The sequence below is a fragment of the Sitophilus oryzae genome, unplaced genomic scaffold (genome assembly GCF_002938485.1).
Source record: "Sitophilus oryzae breed Bouriz unplaced genomic scaffold, Soryzae_2.0 scaffold_1318_pilon_pilon, whole genome shotgun sequence".
NCBI lineage: Eukaryota > Metazoa > Arthropoda > Insecta > Coleoptera > Curculionidae > Sitophilus > Sitophilus oryzae.
This window is the reverse complement of record NW_022145969.1, coordinates 82911-100618: the sequence shown is the minus strand read 5'-3', so window position 1 is coordinate 100618 and position 17708 is coordinate 82911. Positions and strand designations below refer to the sequence as shown.

At 30.6% G+C, this 17708-nt stretch overlaps 2 protein-coding genes and 1 long non-coding RNA gene across 5 annotated transcripts in view; 2 read left to right on the top strand and 1 right to left on the bottom strand.

Moving 5' to 3' along the window:
• Positions 1-17708, bottom strand: part of LOC115875027 — a 64527-nt gene that overhangs the window by 39629 nt on the left and 7190 nt on the right. The window lies entirely within an intron of this gene.
• On the top strand, positions 1253-5709 carry LOC115875022. Of its 2 annotated transcripts, none has more exons than XM_030890348.1 (6): positions 1253-1384; positions 1929-2144; positions 3961-4020; positions 4075-4430; positions 4487-4629; positions 4689-5709. In XM_030890348.1, exons 1-6 carry the CDS (start codon positions 1333-1335, stop codon positions 5434-5436), a joined length of 1575 nt encoding a protein of 524 aa, XP_030746208.1. In that variant the 5' UTR covers positions 1253-1332; the 3' UTR covers positions 5437-5709. The 2 variants fall into 2 exon arrangements, with proteins under 2 accessions (XP_030746208.1, XP_030746207.1); XM_030890347.1 differs by having other exon boundaries at positions 4487-4635.
• Positions 7409-16979, top strand: LOC115875024 (highly reducing polyketide synthase SAT13). 2 transcript variants are annotated; one of them, XM_030890354.1, is made up of 5 exons: positions 7409-7508; positions 15110-15419; positions 15484-15872; positions 15931-16078; positions 16140-16979. In XM_030890354.1, the coding sequence occupies exons 2-5, from the start codon at positions 15120-15122 to the stop codon at positions 16407-16409; spliced, it is 1107 nt and encodes a 368-aa protein (XP_030746214.1). In that variant the 5' UTR covers positions 7409-7508; positions 15110-15119; the 3' UTR covers positions 16410-16979. The 2 variants fall into 2 exon arrangements, with proteins under 2 accessions (XP_030746214.1, XP_030746213.1); XM_030890353.1 differs by lacking the exon at positions 7409-7508 and adding an exon at positions 13760-14049.

The window sequence follows — 17708 nt, the reverse complement described above, 5'->3', positions numbered from 1 at the left end:
GGAGTACGTCTCTCAAAATACAAGTTAATTCTATAACATATACAGGTACATTATGTATTCTTGAATCAATGTATGTACCTTTCCACCTGAAGTTGTTTATTATTTTTTGTTCTTCGTAATTACTTTATGATCTTGAATCGTAACTAGAGTTAAGGCGTTAATTTATAAAATATTCTCTTAAAAGTATATACTTAAATTGATTTATTAGACTATAGACTTTCCGGATGAGTCAAACGAATGTCTGCGTATGAACATTGTGAAAATGTGCGTTTATTAATTATTGTTTTCTTTTTTGTATGGATAATAAATATGAAAAGTTCATGGTGTTTTATTTCGTACCTCAAAAACTGCCAAGATTGTTTAAAAATATTTGTAACAGGCTTTTAAACAAATCCAGGCAACAAAAAAAAATAATTAGTCGTACATAATATCCTCTCAACAAATTGATTTATTGTTAAAATTATTTATTAAATTGTGTGTAAAAAATTAAATAAGTGCAAATATTTTCACAGCTGGTAGATCTTGATAAAAGAAACATATTTTCTCTTCGCCGTTTTTCAAATAACTCCAAAATAACCGAGTTACTTTAAAGAATTTAAGAAAAAAAAAAGTTTTGTGAACCACTGTATTTTTTCTGGGTTTTCTTTCTTGTAAATTTAATCTACTACCTGTGTGTGTTTTTTAACTTAAATTTAAAAAAATCACAAAATTCCAAAGGGTTGGTGGTTTTGTGAAGTACCTATGTCACTCACTAAAAATCGTCAGAAAATGTCTTTTATACTTCTTTACACTCAGGAATTTTTTTTAAAGTGGTGGAAATCTCGAAAACAGTTTGAGTTAAAGAGCTAAAAATTGAGGTGAATTATTTTGATTCGATACCAAATCGATCCCTTGAGTGCGAATTAAAAAAGCCGCGGGGCAGATTTCCCATCTTAATCTGGCTATACCCCTTTAAAAAAAAAATTCGCGAAAAAAACTCACAGACCTGTTTCTGGGGTCGAAATATACTATCCCTAAAAATATTTGCACTTATTTAAGACTCCCCTGTATAAGTTATATACGAAAATTAACATTCCATGTACAAATATCGATGATTTTTTTATGAATTGTGCCTATGGGCCGGTGTAAAAAAATGAGAAAATTAAGTCTGATTCACCATTATTATTGTTAATTGAAAAAGGCGTATGGGACGAAAATAATACTCTCGATTCACAGCAGGAGGCATTTTTTTTAAATACACACGCCTTTAAGATCTCTACAGGTGCATGTGAGGCACATGAAATGCCTTCATTGCCTCTGTGATATTCTGACAGTGATGAAATCGTTGTTAATATGGAAGATATTAATGAACAAATTTATGCGGATATTAAATCATTATTAGAAGGTAAATTAAACATGTTTCTAACTTCCTATCACTAACACAATTCTTATTGATTAGTTTTATAGAACCTTTATAAAATACATTCCATTATTAACAATTTTAGTAACATTACTTAAAAGAAAAAATAGGAAATTTTGCTTCAACACCTCTAATACTATAAAAAATAAATTTATTTTAACATTTTATGCTTTAAGAAAGATATTTATGATTTGTATGTTGGGAAAACCCTTTAAAATGTCGTTAACCACCCTCAAGTTAGTACACTAAACAGATACCAAGTAACAAGTCTTTCTTTGTCTGCATTGCTATTGGCTGATTCATTCTATTTAATATCTTTTAACCTTGGATATGCCCAACAAATTTTCCTGTAGGTACACCACTGGCATAGACAATCCAAAATGAACACTTTAAAAGGAACCATCTCTAAAAGAATATCAATTTTTATCTGGATTACACTCAAACATTAACATATTATAGGAAACTGAATCATAATGAAATAAGAAAATCTTTTGTAATATCTAAGCACGAATTAAACATATATTTGTAGATATATGTGTATTTTTACAAAACAAATGTGGAAACTTCTCCTCAGCTGACAAGGCAATAGCTGGAAGTATAATTGAAAAATGTACCAAACAACTGTCAAAACTCACTGAAAACCGCCCGGATTATGTTGTTATGAGTTCGGGAACTTCAGTAGATTATCCAAGTAATCCACCATTATTACCAAAAACCGCAAAGATCCCCAAAAAAATTAACACAGGTAAGCTTAGATACTTTCTATCTACTATAGGGTTGTTCACCACATACGACACGGAATATTGTAGCTAAACGATTAGATTTTTACAAATTGTAAGTTTTGGGTTCGTTGAAGGTGTATTAGAGCTACAATTTAAAAATATTTTTACAAGATACAGAGTGTCCCAAATAAGTAAAAAATATTATAGTTGTATTTTTTTAAATGGAACACCTTGTATATTATTCTATTTTAGATTCTACAGGTTGAAATAAAGGTAAATTTGATTAAGGTTTATCACACTTAAACCTTACCGTTTTGAAATATTTTCAATTTTATGAAATTGCAGTAAAAAAATAAGGCTTTATTTCTCCAAGGGTATCAAAGTTTTAATACTAAATATTTACTGAAGATTATTTATTAATCAGATATTGTGTTGCAATAATAAAAAATTTTACTACCTTATACAGAGTGTCCAAAATTTATATTAAATAATTACTAGCTTTAAACGGCAATAACTTGTTTAATTTAAATGGAACGCCCTATATATTTTACGTGAATCAGATGCACAATGTAGTTGTCTATCAAATTGTATTGTTCCATTTTTACCCATCTCTTCAAGTTTTCATAGAAAATGCATTTTCTTATAATTTAGGCCTCATTTATCACTATACCCATGGAATATTGACATTTTAGCTTATTTTTAACGATATGACAAATTTTCAAAGGGTACAGATACTAATATTGTCGATATAGTTCGCTTAGTTAATTAAAAAACAAAAATAAAACTGTTTAAATATTTTTTTAAAAGAGGACCAATTAATATGATCCCAGTATTCAAACTACATTAAATTGACTGTTTACGTTAAAGTAATAACTGTTCCAAATACTAAAAACTGGAATTTTATGTGTGTATTAGACAGTGTGGTAAAAGTAACACCTTATAAATTTTATTTCATTTATTGACGAATGCTTAAGTATAAAAACAGAGACATTCATTTTCATAACTTATTATTATATTGATTTCTGAGCCAAATCCACATTTATTTAGAATGATTTATTAATTAAAACAATTTAAAAGTATGTAATTAACTAACTTTTGGTGTTTTTATGTTGGAAATAATGGTGGTATATTTAATTGCTATACTCTTTTACAAAGATTTAAATAGTTTTTTGTATGCCAATGGGCTTGCAATATTTACCACCTGTACATTTTGTACATATTATGTACAGTGATAAATGAGGTCTAAATTATAAGAAAATGCATTTTCTAGGAAAACTTCAAGAGATGGGTGAAAAATGGTAAAATACAATTTCATAGACAATTACATTGTACATCTGATTCACGTAAAATATATAGGGTGTTCCATTTAAATTAAACAAGTTATTGCCGTTTAAAGCTAGTAATTATTTAATATAAATTTTTGGACACAATATTTAGTATTAAAAACTTTGATACCCTGGGAGAAATAAAGCCTTAAAATTTTTACTATAATTTCATAAAATTGAAAATATTTCAAAAACGGTAAGGTTTAAGTGTGATAAACCTTAATCAAATTTACATTTATTTCAATCGTAGAATCCAAAAATAGAATAATATACAGGGTGTTCCATGTAAAAAACAACTATAATATTTTTTACTTATTTGGGACACTCTGTATCTTGTAAAAATATTTTTAAATTGTAGCTCTAATAGACCTTCAACGAACCCAAAACTTACAGTTTGTAAAAATCTAATCGTTTAGCTACAATACTCCGTGTCGTATGTGGTGAACAACCCTGTATAAAACTCTCAAAGAAAATGTTTTTTATCTCACATTACAAATATTTAAATGATTTACAGAACTCCATAAAGAAGGAACTGTATCCACTAATGAAGAACTAAACGATTACACGAATACAAGTGAGCTCCTAAGGTTATTATTTAAACAAAAAACAATATTTCATTTTATTTCAGATAATGTACCACATTTATTAGAAGAAAGGTGTTCATTCTCGGATTTGCCAGCAAAAGACGCTTCGCAAGAGATCAAATGCGGAACACTGATATTTCAAAGAAGGATATTTAGTTTCCTACCACGTTCTACTGAGGTTTTTGGATCTATTCACAATTCCTGGTTACTAATTTACTGGTCCAGTAAAGACTCAAAACCGTTTTGTACGTTGAACTTGAAAAAATACGAAGCACATCAAGATGAATACGAAAACAACAGCCACGAAGCGGAATTGGAAGAACGAAATTTAAAAACAAATAAATCGAAAAGGAATTATTTTAAAGTAGTTGATTCGAGTTTGCCTGAAAAACATTACCAGGTAGCACCTAATAGTGTAAAGAGATTTTTTTTGAATTAATAAAAAATATTTTTTAGTTTGTTGCCAAATCTCATAAGGATATGCTTCAGTGGGTATATACAATAAATTCAGTGAATGGGAAGAAGACAATAAAAGATAGAGAAGATTGCAACTCAAATAACGAAGACGACACTGAAAATATATATGCTGAAGTCATCATGTATGTGTAAGAAAAAAAATATTTAAAAAACTTATGTAATTTATTTACAACACTTTTAGACAAAGTGAATCAAAAACTCCTGTTTTGTTACCCAAGAGCAAAGCAAGTGAAGATACAGACCGTCCACCCTTACCAGATAAACCAGCAAATCTGAAACCAAAAACTGACTTAAAGCATTCTAATATTTCATGCTCATCTAGTGATACATCTGAAACCAACGGACTGACTGAAGAAAACCTAAGTAGCTCCAAAAGGCTAAGTGATACTTCTGACAACAAGGACTATATTGAACTTGATGTAGTGAAATCAACTATATTTATTGAAAAAGAAGCCTTAAGCCACGTTAAAGTTGAAGACGAATGCGACAGGGAGAATATTGAGTTCAGAAAATCATCAACAGAAGTGAAACTAGATGTTGAACATGATGATTCCCAATATGAGGAATTTTTTGTAGCTTCTGTTACACCTCCTAAAAAAAGCTTAAAAGGCAACGTAATGAAAATAGTGCGAAGCATCTCCAACAAAACGGTGCCTTCAAATAACTTCGAGACGTTTTCGAGAAATTCAAAAATCGAAACGTTTCAAGCTAGTCCATCCAAAGAAACAGTTATTGATATTTCATCCCTCACAACCAAACCAACAGCTTTAATCATAGACTCCGTGGGTAATAATCACAAGAATAAAGTCAAAAAGGAAGCTGAACTCCCCATGGTTTTACGAAGTGCCCTCTTAGGTGACGAAATCAACTCTACAAAGAAAAAATCTCCCACTGTACATATTAAACCATGCAGTAAAAAACATTTTTAGATAGAGCTTCTACAAATTGTACATTATTATTATTGTGATATAAAATTATACTCTGTTTATTTTTTTTAAATCACAAAGAAAAATTGCATCATTTGTATGTTTCTTAATGTTGAAATTATAAAATAAACGTGCACATTAGCACACATTCAAACAAAGGATTATCTAAATTTAAATTATGATTGTATTTAAAAAGCATTAAGTGTTTATTAACATCTTTCTATAAAGTAATTAACACAGTTATTCTGCAGTAACCGGTAAGTTTTAAAATATTTTTGAATATAAATTTGAAATTTTAAAAATGTAATAAATATAATAATTATTTTTAGAATGCAAAATTATGTAAAGGTAATACATATTATAAAGTTAGGATTATCTATTCAGTTGACAATGCATTTAGACTATTTTAAATTAGGTATATATAATTTTTTATTAACTTAAATATCTATATGTATTAAAATAAACTTTAAATATAGTAGATATAAATGCACTTAATGTTTCTTATCGCGTACTTTAGAGAAAAAAACTAATTATTTATAGCTATTTAACTATCTAATCGCATATTCCCACACTCTATTAAAGCATTTGTATCAGTCAAAATCATAAAAATATGTATCTAAGCGTTATAAATAGATTTATAATTATACTGTCGCTTCTATAAATCCATGCAAATTTGTGCAGACCTATCGTATTAATTACCATAAAGTTAATTTACACGTACTTTGCATAATTATGAAATCTGCAGATATAGATTTTATATTCTAATAATTTTTTTCTTCTTTATAATTTGTTTGTTTTTGATTTTTTTGTTGTTAAAACTGTGTCTACATGAAGTACCATGAATGCAAGGCCACAATGGCGTATATTTTCGTGTTCAACTCCAATTAATTAGTAAATAACAGTAGTTTTATCAAAATCGGTGACATTACCAAAATTGACAATTTTCATGGTGGAAAAATGTCGAAAAATTGCCCATTTTTGGCAATTTTTAACCCGTTTTTTGAGACACTTATAAAAGTAGTAAACCTGGTCATAAAATTTTGAAAGTTACAGTGTTTGTAGGAAATTTTATGTACTTTTAGAAAATATAAAAATATTAGGGCTTACATGCTTTGGTTTTGTGAGAAAATAGATTTTTTGAACCCTTGTTTTTGAGCGAATTTTGATCATAGCTAAAACATGGCCTACATCAAGGACTGTAAAGCAAAGGCCACAATGGCCTATATTTTCGTGTTCTACGCCTTTTAATTAGTAAATATTCATGGAAAAAAGTCGAAAAATTGCCCATTTTTGGCTATTTTTTACCCGTTTTTTGAGACTCTTAGAATAGTAGTAAACCTGGTCATAAAAATTTGAAAGTTACAGTGTTTGTAGGAAATTTTATGTACTTTTAGAAAATATAAAAATATTAGGGCTTACATGCTTTGGTTTTGTTAGAAAATAGATTTTTTGAACCCTTGTTTTTGAGCGAATTTTGATCATAGCTAAAACTTGGCCTACATCAAGGACCGTAAAGCAAAGGCCACAACGGCCTATAATTTCGTGTTCTACGCCTTTTAATACTAATTAAAATTAGTATTAAAAGTATATAATATTTACTAAAATATCAGTAGTTTTATCAAAATCGGTGACATGATCAAAATCGCCAATTTTCATGACTATACTTTTGGCTATTTTTTACCCGTTTTCGAGGCTCTATTCAGTAACTTCAAACCTGTCTCAGATTACAACAGCTGCAGAAAAGAATCATGACGCTGCACCAAAACCGTTAGAAACACAATCCCAGGTAGAATTTGATGTTCTTGAACTTATGCCTCTTGATTGAAGTAAGCAAGCGAGATATCTGGGCAAATTTAGTCGTTCACCCTGTATAAAACGAGACCACGATGTCATTGGCCATACAAGGTTGCCATGGCAACGTAGAGAGAGACCTCAGGCATGCCACACGCGCATGTTCACAAAAAGGGTGGGCTATGCTCGCGCTGATGACTTTCCTTAGTCCTTCGATGTAAACGAAGAATCAGTGTTAGGCACAAAAATAGCCTGTCCTGTGCCCTATTTCATGGGAAACAGCTGTATGTATTTGAAATTCTTCATTCAGTCATCTCACCAATAAACTTCATTTGCACCTTTTTTTATTATCAGCTAGTTTGCTCCCTTCAGCATGGTCTTTTATGTTGCAATTGTTCAGGTGTACGCTGTTTAGCCATAGTTTTTCACATAAATATACAAGGTGGGCGGTTATTCACGCCCGAAACTGCTAGAATAGCCTTTTGTTTACCATGTCATCAAAACCTTCATGAATGGATGCTTCACTTGACTAATTTGTTGTTCTTTATTTAGCAGAATTGTTAATATCACTAAACAAGACACTCTGTCTATGCAATAATTTTGTTTTGATCTCATATAATTTCAAAAAACTGCATAATCGGTGACTTAATCAATTTTCGTGAATATAAGTTGAAAATCTGTCAATTTTTGGCTATTTTTGACCCATTTTCCAGACTTACAAAAATGGGAAACCCGGGCATAAAATTTTGAAAATTACAGGGTTTGTAGGAAATTTTATGTACTTTTAGAAGACATAAAAATATTAGGACTTAAATGCTTTGGTTTCATTAGAAAAATAATTTTTTGAACCGTTGAATTTGATAAAATTTTGATCATGGTTAAAGTTGGTCCTACCTCAAAGGCCGTAAAAGAAAGTCCAGAATAGCCTATATTTTTGTATTCTACTCCTTATAATTAGTAAATATAACAATAGTTTTATCAAAACCGGTGACAAAACTAAAATCGCTAATTTTCATGACTAGATGTATGGAAAAAAGTCGAAAAATTGACAATTTTTGGTTATTTTTTACCCATTTTCGAGGCACTTAGAAAAATAGTAAACCTGGTCATAAAAATTTGAAAATTACAGGGTTTGTAGGAAATTTTATGTACTTTTAGAAGACATAAAAATATTAGGACTTAAATGCTTTGGTTTCATTAGAAAAATAATTTTTTGAACCCTTGAATTTGATAAAATTTTGATCATGGTTAAAGTTGGTCCTACCTCAAAGGCAGTAAAAGAAAGTCCAGAATAGCCTATATTTTTGTATTCTACTCCTTATAATTAGTAAATATAACAATAGTTTTATCAAAACCGGTGACAAAACTAAAATCGCTAATTTTCATGACTAGATGTATGGAAAAAAGTCGAAAAATTGACAATTTTGGTTATTTTTACCCATTTTCGAGGCACTTAGAAAAATAGTAAACCTGGTCATAAAAAATTTGAAAATTACAGGGTTTGTAGGAAATTTTATGTACTTTTAGAAGACATAAAAATATTGGGACTTAAATCCTTTGGTTTCATTAGAAAATAATTTTTGAACCCTTGAATTTGATAAAATTTTGATCATGGTTAAAGTTGGTCCCACCTCAAAGGCCGTAAAAGAAAGTCCAGAATGGCCTATATTTTTGTATTCTACTCCTTATAATTAGTAAATATAACAATAGTTTTATCAAAACCGGTGACAAAACTAAAATCGCTAATTTTCATGACTAGATGTATGGAAAAAGTCGAAAAATTGACAATTTTGGTTATTTTTACCCATTTTCGAGGCACTTAGAAAAATAGTAAACCTGGTCATAAAATTTGAAAATTACAGGGGTTTGTAGGAAATTTTATGTACTTTTTTAGAAGACATAAAAATATTAGGACTTAAATGCTTTGGTTTCATTAGAAAAATAATTTTTTGAACCCTTGAATTTGATAAAATTTTGATCATGGTTAAAGTTGGTCCTACCTCAAAGGCCGTAAAAGAAAGTCCAGAATAGCCTATATTTTTGTATTCTACTCCTTATAATTAGTAAATATAACAATAGTTTTATCAAAACCGGTGACAAAACTAAAATCGCTAATTTTCATGACTAGATGTATGGAAAAAGTCGAAAAATTGACAATTTTTGGTTATTTTTACCCATTTTCGAGGCACTTAGAAAATAGTAAACCTGGTCATAAAAATTTGAAAATTACAGGGTTTGTAGGAAATTTTATGTACTTTTAGAAGACATAAAAATATTAGGACTTAAATGCTTTGGTTTCATTAGAAAATAATTTTTGAACCCTTGAATTTGATAAAATTTTGATCATGGTTACAGTTGGTCCTACCTCAAAGGCAGTAAAAGAAAGTCCAGAATAGCCTATATTTTTGTATTCTACTCCTTATAATTAGTAAATATAACAATAGTTTTATCAAAACCGGTGACAAAACTAAAATCGCTAATTTTCATGACTAGATGTATGGAAAAAAGTCGAAAAATTGACAATTTTTGGTTATTTTTCACCCATTTTCGAGGCACTTAGAAAAATAGTAAACCTGGTCATAAAAATTTGAAAATTACAGGGTTTGTAGGAAATTTTATGTACTTTTAGAAGACATAAAAATATTAGGACTTAAATCCTTTGGTTTCATTAGAAAAATAATTTTTTGAACCCTTGAATTTGATAAAATTTTGATCATGGTTAAAGTTGGTCCTACCTCAAAGGCCGTAAAAGAAAGTCCAGAATGGCCTATATTTTTGTATTCTACTCCTTATAATTAGTAAATATAACAATAGTTTTATCAAAAACGGTGACAAAACTAAAATCTCTAATTTTCATGATAGATGTATGGAAAAAAGTCGAAAAATTGACAATTTTTGGTTATTTTTCACCCATTTTCGAGGCACTTAGAAAAATAGTAAACCTGGTCATAAAAATTTGAAAATTACAGGGTTTGTAAATAATATCTAAAAAATAAAAAAAGGTCAGAAGGATTAAGTAATAAGAAATGCGTGTAGGATCCTCTGGACTTTAGCTTCTGACTCATAAAAAACAATACAATTATGTATAGGAAAAAGTCGACTTGTAAATTTTAAATGTTTGTCGTTATTTTTTTCATTCGGAAGAACTTTGATCATTTAAATGGCATTGAATTGTTTATTATGTTTTTCCAGTGCTAAATGAGAGAAAAATAACATACGTAACAATGCGAAACCTGTGTTTTGGCTTAGCAGGTACCTATATTATCAGTTATGTTGAATGAGGTGCAGATAACAATGTTGTTCCATGATACTATTTTTAAAGCTCTCAAGTAGGGCAAATGATCGTAAACATCTTCCAAACGTGTATTTCAACATATCAAAGTAAATATAGGAATTTTGGGTCATCACACTGTCGAAAGAAGTTTTTCTTCTCTGTTATTTTGCCCATTTACAATAATTTGTCCAGTTTAACTTTATCAAACAAAGAAATTTCAATAATTGCACGACAAGGTTGTTGTAAACAAAGCTGTTCATATTGATGAACTGATGTCATCATAATAATACGAATATTACAAGTGTTTTTCATAATTTTATCGTTGAAACCCATAAAATCTAAATCGCAGAAACAAAATGAAAATGCTCTATTGAGATTTTGTTTTTAATGCGATCAAGAAAAACATCATGTTTACAATTAGGTCATAACTGGAAATATTAACCTTGAAAAATAAGATTTTAAAGCGAATTGTATGAAAATTGCACGTAAGAATGAATTAAACTCTTGAAAAATACATAAAGTAAAATGTAAACATGATATATCTGGCAAATCAAGACTTTCTCAAGGTAAGAAGTGACTTATCTTGTTATTTAAGAAAAGCATTTGAAAATTTCGTTGATTTTAGAGATTGTAAACTTGTTAGCGACATCAGTGATAATAGCAAGAGCAAATACGTTAGCTTGTTTCGATAAACAACTAAAAAAACTGCAAATGAAAAAAATATCCAAAAATTGACAAATTTACGACTTTTTTCCATGCACATAGTCATTAAAATTGGCGATTTTTGCCATGTCACTTAGAAGACGTACAAAATGAAAATACAGGCTATTGTGGCTTTGCGTTCACATTTCTTGATGTAGGCAAAGTTTTAATCATCATCAAAAACAAGAGTTCAAAAAATCACTTTTCTAACAAAACCAAAGCATGTAAGCCCTAATATTTTTATATTTTCTAAAAGTACATAAAATTTCCTACAAACCCTGGAAGTTTGATAATTTTTTGTCCAGGTTTACTTCTTTTTCTGACAGCCTGAAAACTAATTAAAAGAAAAGCCAAAAATTGTTAATTTTTCGACTTTTTTCCATACATATAGTCATGAAAACTAGCGATTTTGATCATGTCACCGAAGAGCCGTGAAAACGAGCAAAAAATAGCCAAACATGTACAGTTCAAAATTTTGTATCTAGGTTTTTCTAGCAGCTTAATATAATATTTCATATATTTTCGGCAAACATATGTATGTAGTTTCAAGGTTGATCACGACACGCTGTGACAACAGAAAAAACCTTCAATATATTCTAAAAAACACAGTAATAATAAGCAATTTCATACTTAATAATGCAATCAGTTGGTGTTACAGATAGCAACTGTTACACGATCAATTTATTTTATAGAGATCATTAAATAGAAATTAAAAATACAGTTAAACAACATGAAAAAAAATCATTGGGTGTTTTTCCTCTGTCATAGAAATGAACTAATTAATACAACAATAAAAAAGTAAATCAAAAAAATCTTGCTAGAGATTTTTGACACATAGTTTTTCGAAATCACGTTCACCTAGCATGGAATTGTATTATTCTATTTGATCAAGTATTTATTTGTTTGCTTTCGTAATGATAAAACAAGTAGAAACTTTGTTCTCCTCTCAAAACATATCTTTCAAGAACTGGACGATTGTTATCAAATATTTTATTTTGAAAATGTAAAATCCACTTACTAAAAATGATTACTTACTTTCTCTTTATTACGCTTAATGTTAGCACCGGTAATTTTAATTTAACATAGCTAGATTTTATTAAACAATTAAGTTCAGTTGACTTCAATCGTTCTCGTTTAACCTGGACATATAAGGATCAACAATTAAAATATTGTGTGCTATTAAAAACTATTAATTAAAAAAAAATAACTCGTTTTCAGAAAATCCAAATGAATTCTCCAAATTCTAATGAATATTCCACAACTATTTGCCAATAGACAATGAACTCTTTTTGTGAATTTTCTCACGATCGCCTGATCGAAAAACAATTTAAATAAAGTGTTTGCATCTGATTACTCAAATTTCGTGTTCATGCGAACGAAGAATGTTCTCCATAATTTCATGTCATAACGCAAATAATTTAGTAAATTTACACAAGCAATTAACTTCATATTGAATATATTGAATAAAGGATTTACAGTAGCGTTTACAGTAAAACTAGCTGATGATTTAAAATAAGAAATTTTGGTAAAGAAAAATTTCTCGATTTTCGGAAGTCTAAAATTGTGAATTCGGAAGTCTGAATTGTTAAAATTTCTTGCACGCCCTGTAATTTTCAAAATTTTATGACGTGATTTACTATTTTTTTAAGAGCCTTAAAAACGGGTAAAAAATAGAAAATTTACGATTTTGGTGATGTCACCGATTTTGATAAAACTACTGTTATTTACTAATTAGAAGACGTAGAACACAAATATATACGCCATTGTGGCTTTGCATTTACGGCTTTTGAACTAGGACAAGTTTTACTCATCCAAATTTGATCAAAAACAAGGGTTCAAAAAAACAATTTCCTAACGAAACCAAAGCATGTAAGCCTTAATATTTTTATATTTTCTAAGAGTACATAAAATTTCCTGCATGAACCGTAATTTTCAAAATTTTGTGACCGGGTTTACTACTTTTCTAAAAGCCTCAAAAACGGTCAATTTTTCGACTTTTTTCCATGCTCATGAAAATTGGCGATCTTGATCATGTCACCAATTTTGATAAAAGTACTATTATTTACTAATTAGAAGGCGTAGAATACGAAAATATAGGCCATTGTGGCCTTTGCTTTATGGTCCGTGATGTAGGCCAAGTTTTAGCTATGATCAAAATTCGCTCAAAAACAAGGCTTCAAAAAATCTATTTTCTAACAAAACCAAAGCATGTAAGCCTTAATATTTTTATATTTTCTAAAATAACATAAAATTTTCTATGCACCGCGTAATTTTCAAAATTTTATGACGTGATTTACTATTTTTCTAAGAGCCATGAAAATAGCCAAGTTATTTTATTAAGGGAAAAATTTCTGGATTTTTGGAAGTTTCCAAAATTGATTTTTCGGCAGACGAAGGAAGTTTCCAATTAAGTGCAAAGATGTTTTTTAATGCCATAAGTACTCCTAATAGCATATTAAATTTCTAAAAAAGGTGGTTAAAATAACTGTGAAAAATGGGACTTTGTTACTTTTTTTTATAAACAAAGAGGACATGAAGTAACTTGGCAACGTTGTAAGCCGAATTGTCACGGCATACACACGTGCAAAACATATTGAAAGGAAGCCTGTTGTAAACAGAGCATCTGTAAATAGGCGGGTTGTACGTATACACAGGTTAGTGTATCGTGAAACGTTGATTGGAAAACTTGAGATTTTTACTTTCTTTTTTAACTCAAACTCTGTTGTTCGTGTACAACCCAATAATTTCACCGTTCGTTTTGGGCCCTTTTCGTAACTCGTCTACCTGTTCAGCTCTTAAATGATGCTAACTGAAAGTTCACTGATTAGTTTCAACAATCCTCTAACCAGGTAAGCTGTTTATATCTTACTTTTATTTGCCAGAATAAAATTTTATTATACTTCATAAACGTTTATAATTTAATTATTTTGAACTCCTACTGGTGTACAGCTACCTAAACAAATAAACAATAAAAATTTACCATGGACCATTACCTGCTAAACTCAACAAACAAAAGGAAATCTATTTTGATTATTTTGATATTTCTGATTTCAACAAAAGAGACGATATATAACAGATGTATCCAAATGAATGATAGTCAAAAAATCAATACGGCAAGTCAAGCCAGCATATCAAAGGATATTGTGATAAAAAAGATTGATTATTCTTGTTTAACAGTCCATTAAACAATTATTAATAATATTTACAAGATTTAAATGGATTTAGTTGGATTTAAATGTGCCGTTATTAATTTATATCATAAACAACTAGCAGCAATATTTTAAACACAAAATGAATCACGATAACAATTATATTATTTAATGGGCAGTTTTAAATCTACTTATCTGACAATTTTAGTAGGTATTTAAAAGCTTGCATATTTATTAAACTAATTATATTTGATAAAAATGCACATTTTTGAAAATAGATTTAGTACAGAATTTCTGAATTAGTGGTGTGTTAATATTCTCAAGCACTAGATGGACTTTTAACCTAAAATAATTTTTTCATCTGTAAGAAGTGTTAAAATATATGTACTTAGTTATGAAAATTTATAATTTTGGTTTGAGTTAGTGGAAGGATTACCGGTTTTGATAAATCTACTGTTATTTACTAATTAGAAGGCGTAGAACACGAAAATATTGGCTATTTTGGTCTTGCATTTACGGTCTTTGATGTAGGCATCATTTTAAACATCATCAAAATTTGCTCAAAAACAAGAGTTCAAAAAATAAATGTTCTAATAAAACCAAAGCACTTAAGCCCTACTATTTTTATAATTTCTAAAAGTACTTAAAATTTCCTACAAGCCCTGATTTTTTCAAAAATTTACGACAAGGTTTACTGTTTTTCCAGGAGGCTTGAAAATCCAGACTTTTGCATGATTTGACATTATTTCTTTCTTTCCAGATCTGGCAATATGAATAAGCTGTGCCGCCAGGTGTCCATCGAGTCACCAGGACCCATAATCAAAGACTGCGTGTTTAGTTTCGAAGTACCTGTTCCAGACGTGCCAGCCGAGGGTGCCAGGATCCGCGTGGTGTGCGCCGGCGCTTGCTACCGCATGCGCACCAGGAGCCCATCCACCTCCAGCGTTTCCTCCGTTGAAGATTCTGGATACTCCCCAGCACACCATGGTGTCCGCGATGGAGCCCTGTTCCCAGGATACGAAGTCGCTGGAGTTGTGGACGCTCTTGGATCAGAAGTAACACCATCCGATGTAAGATACTGTTTTTATACGATTTAAATGAAGAGGTTTTATAGAAAACTGCCTTTTTTAACAGGAAATTAAAGTTGGATCACGCGTGGTACTGTATCCCTACGATGGTATCCCTCACGGCTACGCCGAATACATCGTGGTACCCTCTATGGATTTCTTAGTGCCGGTACCCGATAATCTGCCTCTGGGTGTGGCTGCCATGCTGCCCACCGGAGCTCTCTTGGCTAAAAACGCGGTGGTCACTGCGCATAAGCACGTAGTTCAGCTGCTCCAAGACAGAGCCACCGATCACGTCGTGCGCATACTAATCGTCGGCACCGGCGGGCTGGCTCTGTGGGCTTTGCGCATCGCCGAGCATCATTTCCAGGCGCCCGAGTACGGAAGCAGAGTCAAAATCACAGTCGCCACTTTGAAAGACGAAGGCTTTATGAGAGCTGCTGCAGAACTAAAAAGGTCAGTAATGATTCTAATCAAATTTTCTAGGTTTTTTATTACCTTCTTTCTATTCCAGTGTGAACATAGTTCAATGGAACGAAGACTTGTACGAGAAACAGTTAATCGAAAGGACTAAGAACGCTTGCAACGGCCTGGTTGACATCGTTATTGATTTCGGTACGACATCAAGGTCCCTACACAGGTCTCTTCAATGTCTCAATTCTGTAAGTCCCTACTAATTCAATATAAACCTCTCAGGTTAATATTTACTGTTTTTTTCTTCAGGGTGGAGTAGTATTGGTGAGTGAAGAAGTTGCTGAACGACTGTTGCCCAAGTTTTCTCGTTTAATTCATCAAACGAATCAAAAGATAGAACCAGTAGCTAACGGATCCATCGAGCAACTTAGGGAATTAGTCAAGTTCGTTGCTACAGGAGACATAGTCGCCCCTCCCCACACTGAGTTCTCAGCTGACGAGGCTTCCAAAGTTGTAGAGAAGCTTTGTCATTCAGAAATCCCTGGCAGAGCAATTTTAAGATTCCACGATATACAATAAACGTATTTAGCATTTCTGTACACCGGTGAAGTATGTAAGCTGTCGTATTTCACTCCCCCATTCTTTCCTATTTATGATCTTTTTTACCAAAAATCTAAATGTTTTCTTTGTGATTGTATTTCGTAGGCTTTAAGTTCAAGTATTAACAATATACCCGAATATGGGACTTGTGAATTGTGAGACCTGGATGACTTGGGTATTCATTACTCGTACACGTGGCATTGTGATAACCAATTATTTAAAGGTCTTAAATGTCGCAGGCAAATATAGTACCGGTTAGTTTACTTATGTAATTTTATTTGATAGTTATCTCGAGTCATGTGCATTTAAATGATCTGATTATATAAGTAAACGATTGGCTACCCTGATTCCTTTCGAACTAATTTCGATTTTGTCGCGACAATATATGCCTAGTTAGTACCTTACAAATTTGTTAGATAATTTAAAAATATTTTTTGTATTTTTCGACTTAGGTTTAGATTTTCTTTTAGTAATGTTTATATTCCTTTTGTACATACATATTATTATATTAAAAACATTACAATAAAGAACTATGTATGTTTTATAAGTCGTTCATTATTTACCCGGAATCTTCTAGTATCACAATAACCATTTAAAAAAAATAAAACAAATACACTACTCATTACAATCAATTTTAATTTATCATTACGCCTTTTTACAGAGTGTCCCAATATTCCGTGGACATAGAACTACTGCGTATTTTTGAAATCAAAATAAGTTTATTGGACACAATTTAAACTATACAAAAGTGCTTCATTTATCCGGTAGAGGGCATCAAACTTTAAAAAAATAAACACCATTTTTAAGATATTTTAAGAATCGATGTTCAATGAGATTTGGGGTGTCTCTGTTTTGCTAAGCGCCGTAACATTTGACTCAAAAAAAAATTATGTTAGTATCAGAAATGATATTTGACAATAAGTTTCATAAATTTTAAATTAATAAACGTTCGGATTTATTTTTGATTGATGCTCTCTAATGGATAAACGAAGCACTTTTGCATAGAGGTACACAGCAGTTCTATATCTACGGGATATTGGGACACCCTGTAATTAATCAAAAATTTTCTAAAATAAATAATAAAATAGAAAAAAGCCAAAAATTCGAATCGTTTACGTTAAATATTAAGTTGTCAATGTTAACCCCTTTTTTCGATCATAAATGTATTTCACCAAATTTGCCTAATGCAACAATTCATAAATTTTCATAAGGTTACCCCTTTTTCCTAAAGAATCTCTATACCATCATGGTAGCCTCAACATTAAAACAAAAACAATA

Bases quoted from the DNA above. Each gene is read 5' to 3' on its own strand.
- LOC115875022 (XM_030890347.1), top strand. From the start codon at position 1,333: ATGGAAGATATTAATGAACAAATTTATGCGGATATTAAATCATTATTA. The intron at 1,385-1,928 runs GTAAATTAAACA...ATATATTTGTAG, and splicing joins TATTAAATCATTATTAGAAG to ATATATGTGTATTTTTACAA. The intron at 4,431-4,486 runs GTAGCACCTAAT...AATATTTTTTAG, and splicing joins TGCCTGAAAAACATTACCAG to TTTGTTGCCAAATCTCATAA.
- LOC115875024 (XM_030890353.1), top strand. From the start codon at position 14,000: ATGATGCTAACTGAAAGTTCACTGATTAGTTTCAACAATCCTCTAACC. The intron at 14,050-15,109 runs GTAAGCTGTTTA...CTTTCTTTCCAG, and splicing joins TTCAACAATCCTCTAACCAG to ATCTGGCAATATGAATAAGC. The intron at 15,873-15,930 runs GTCAGTAATGAT...TTTCTATTCCAG, and splicing joins GCTGCTGCAGAACTAAAAAG to TGTGAACATAGTTCAATGGA.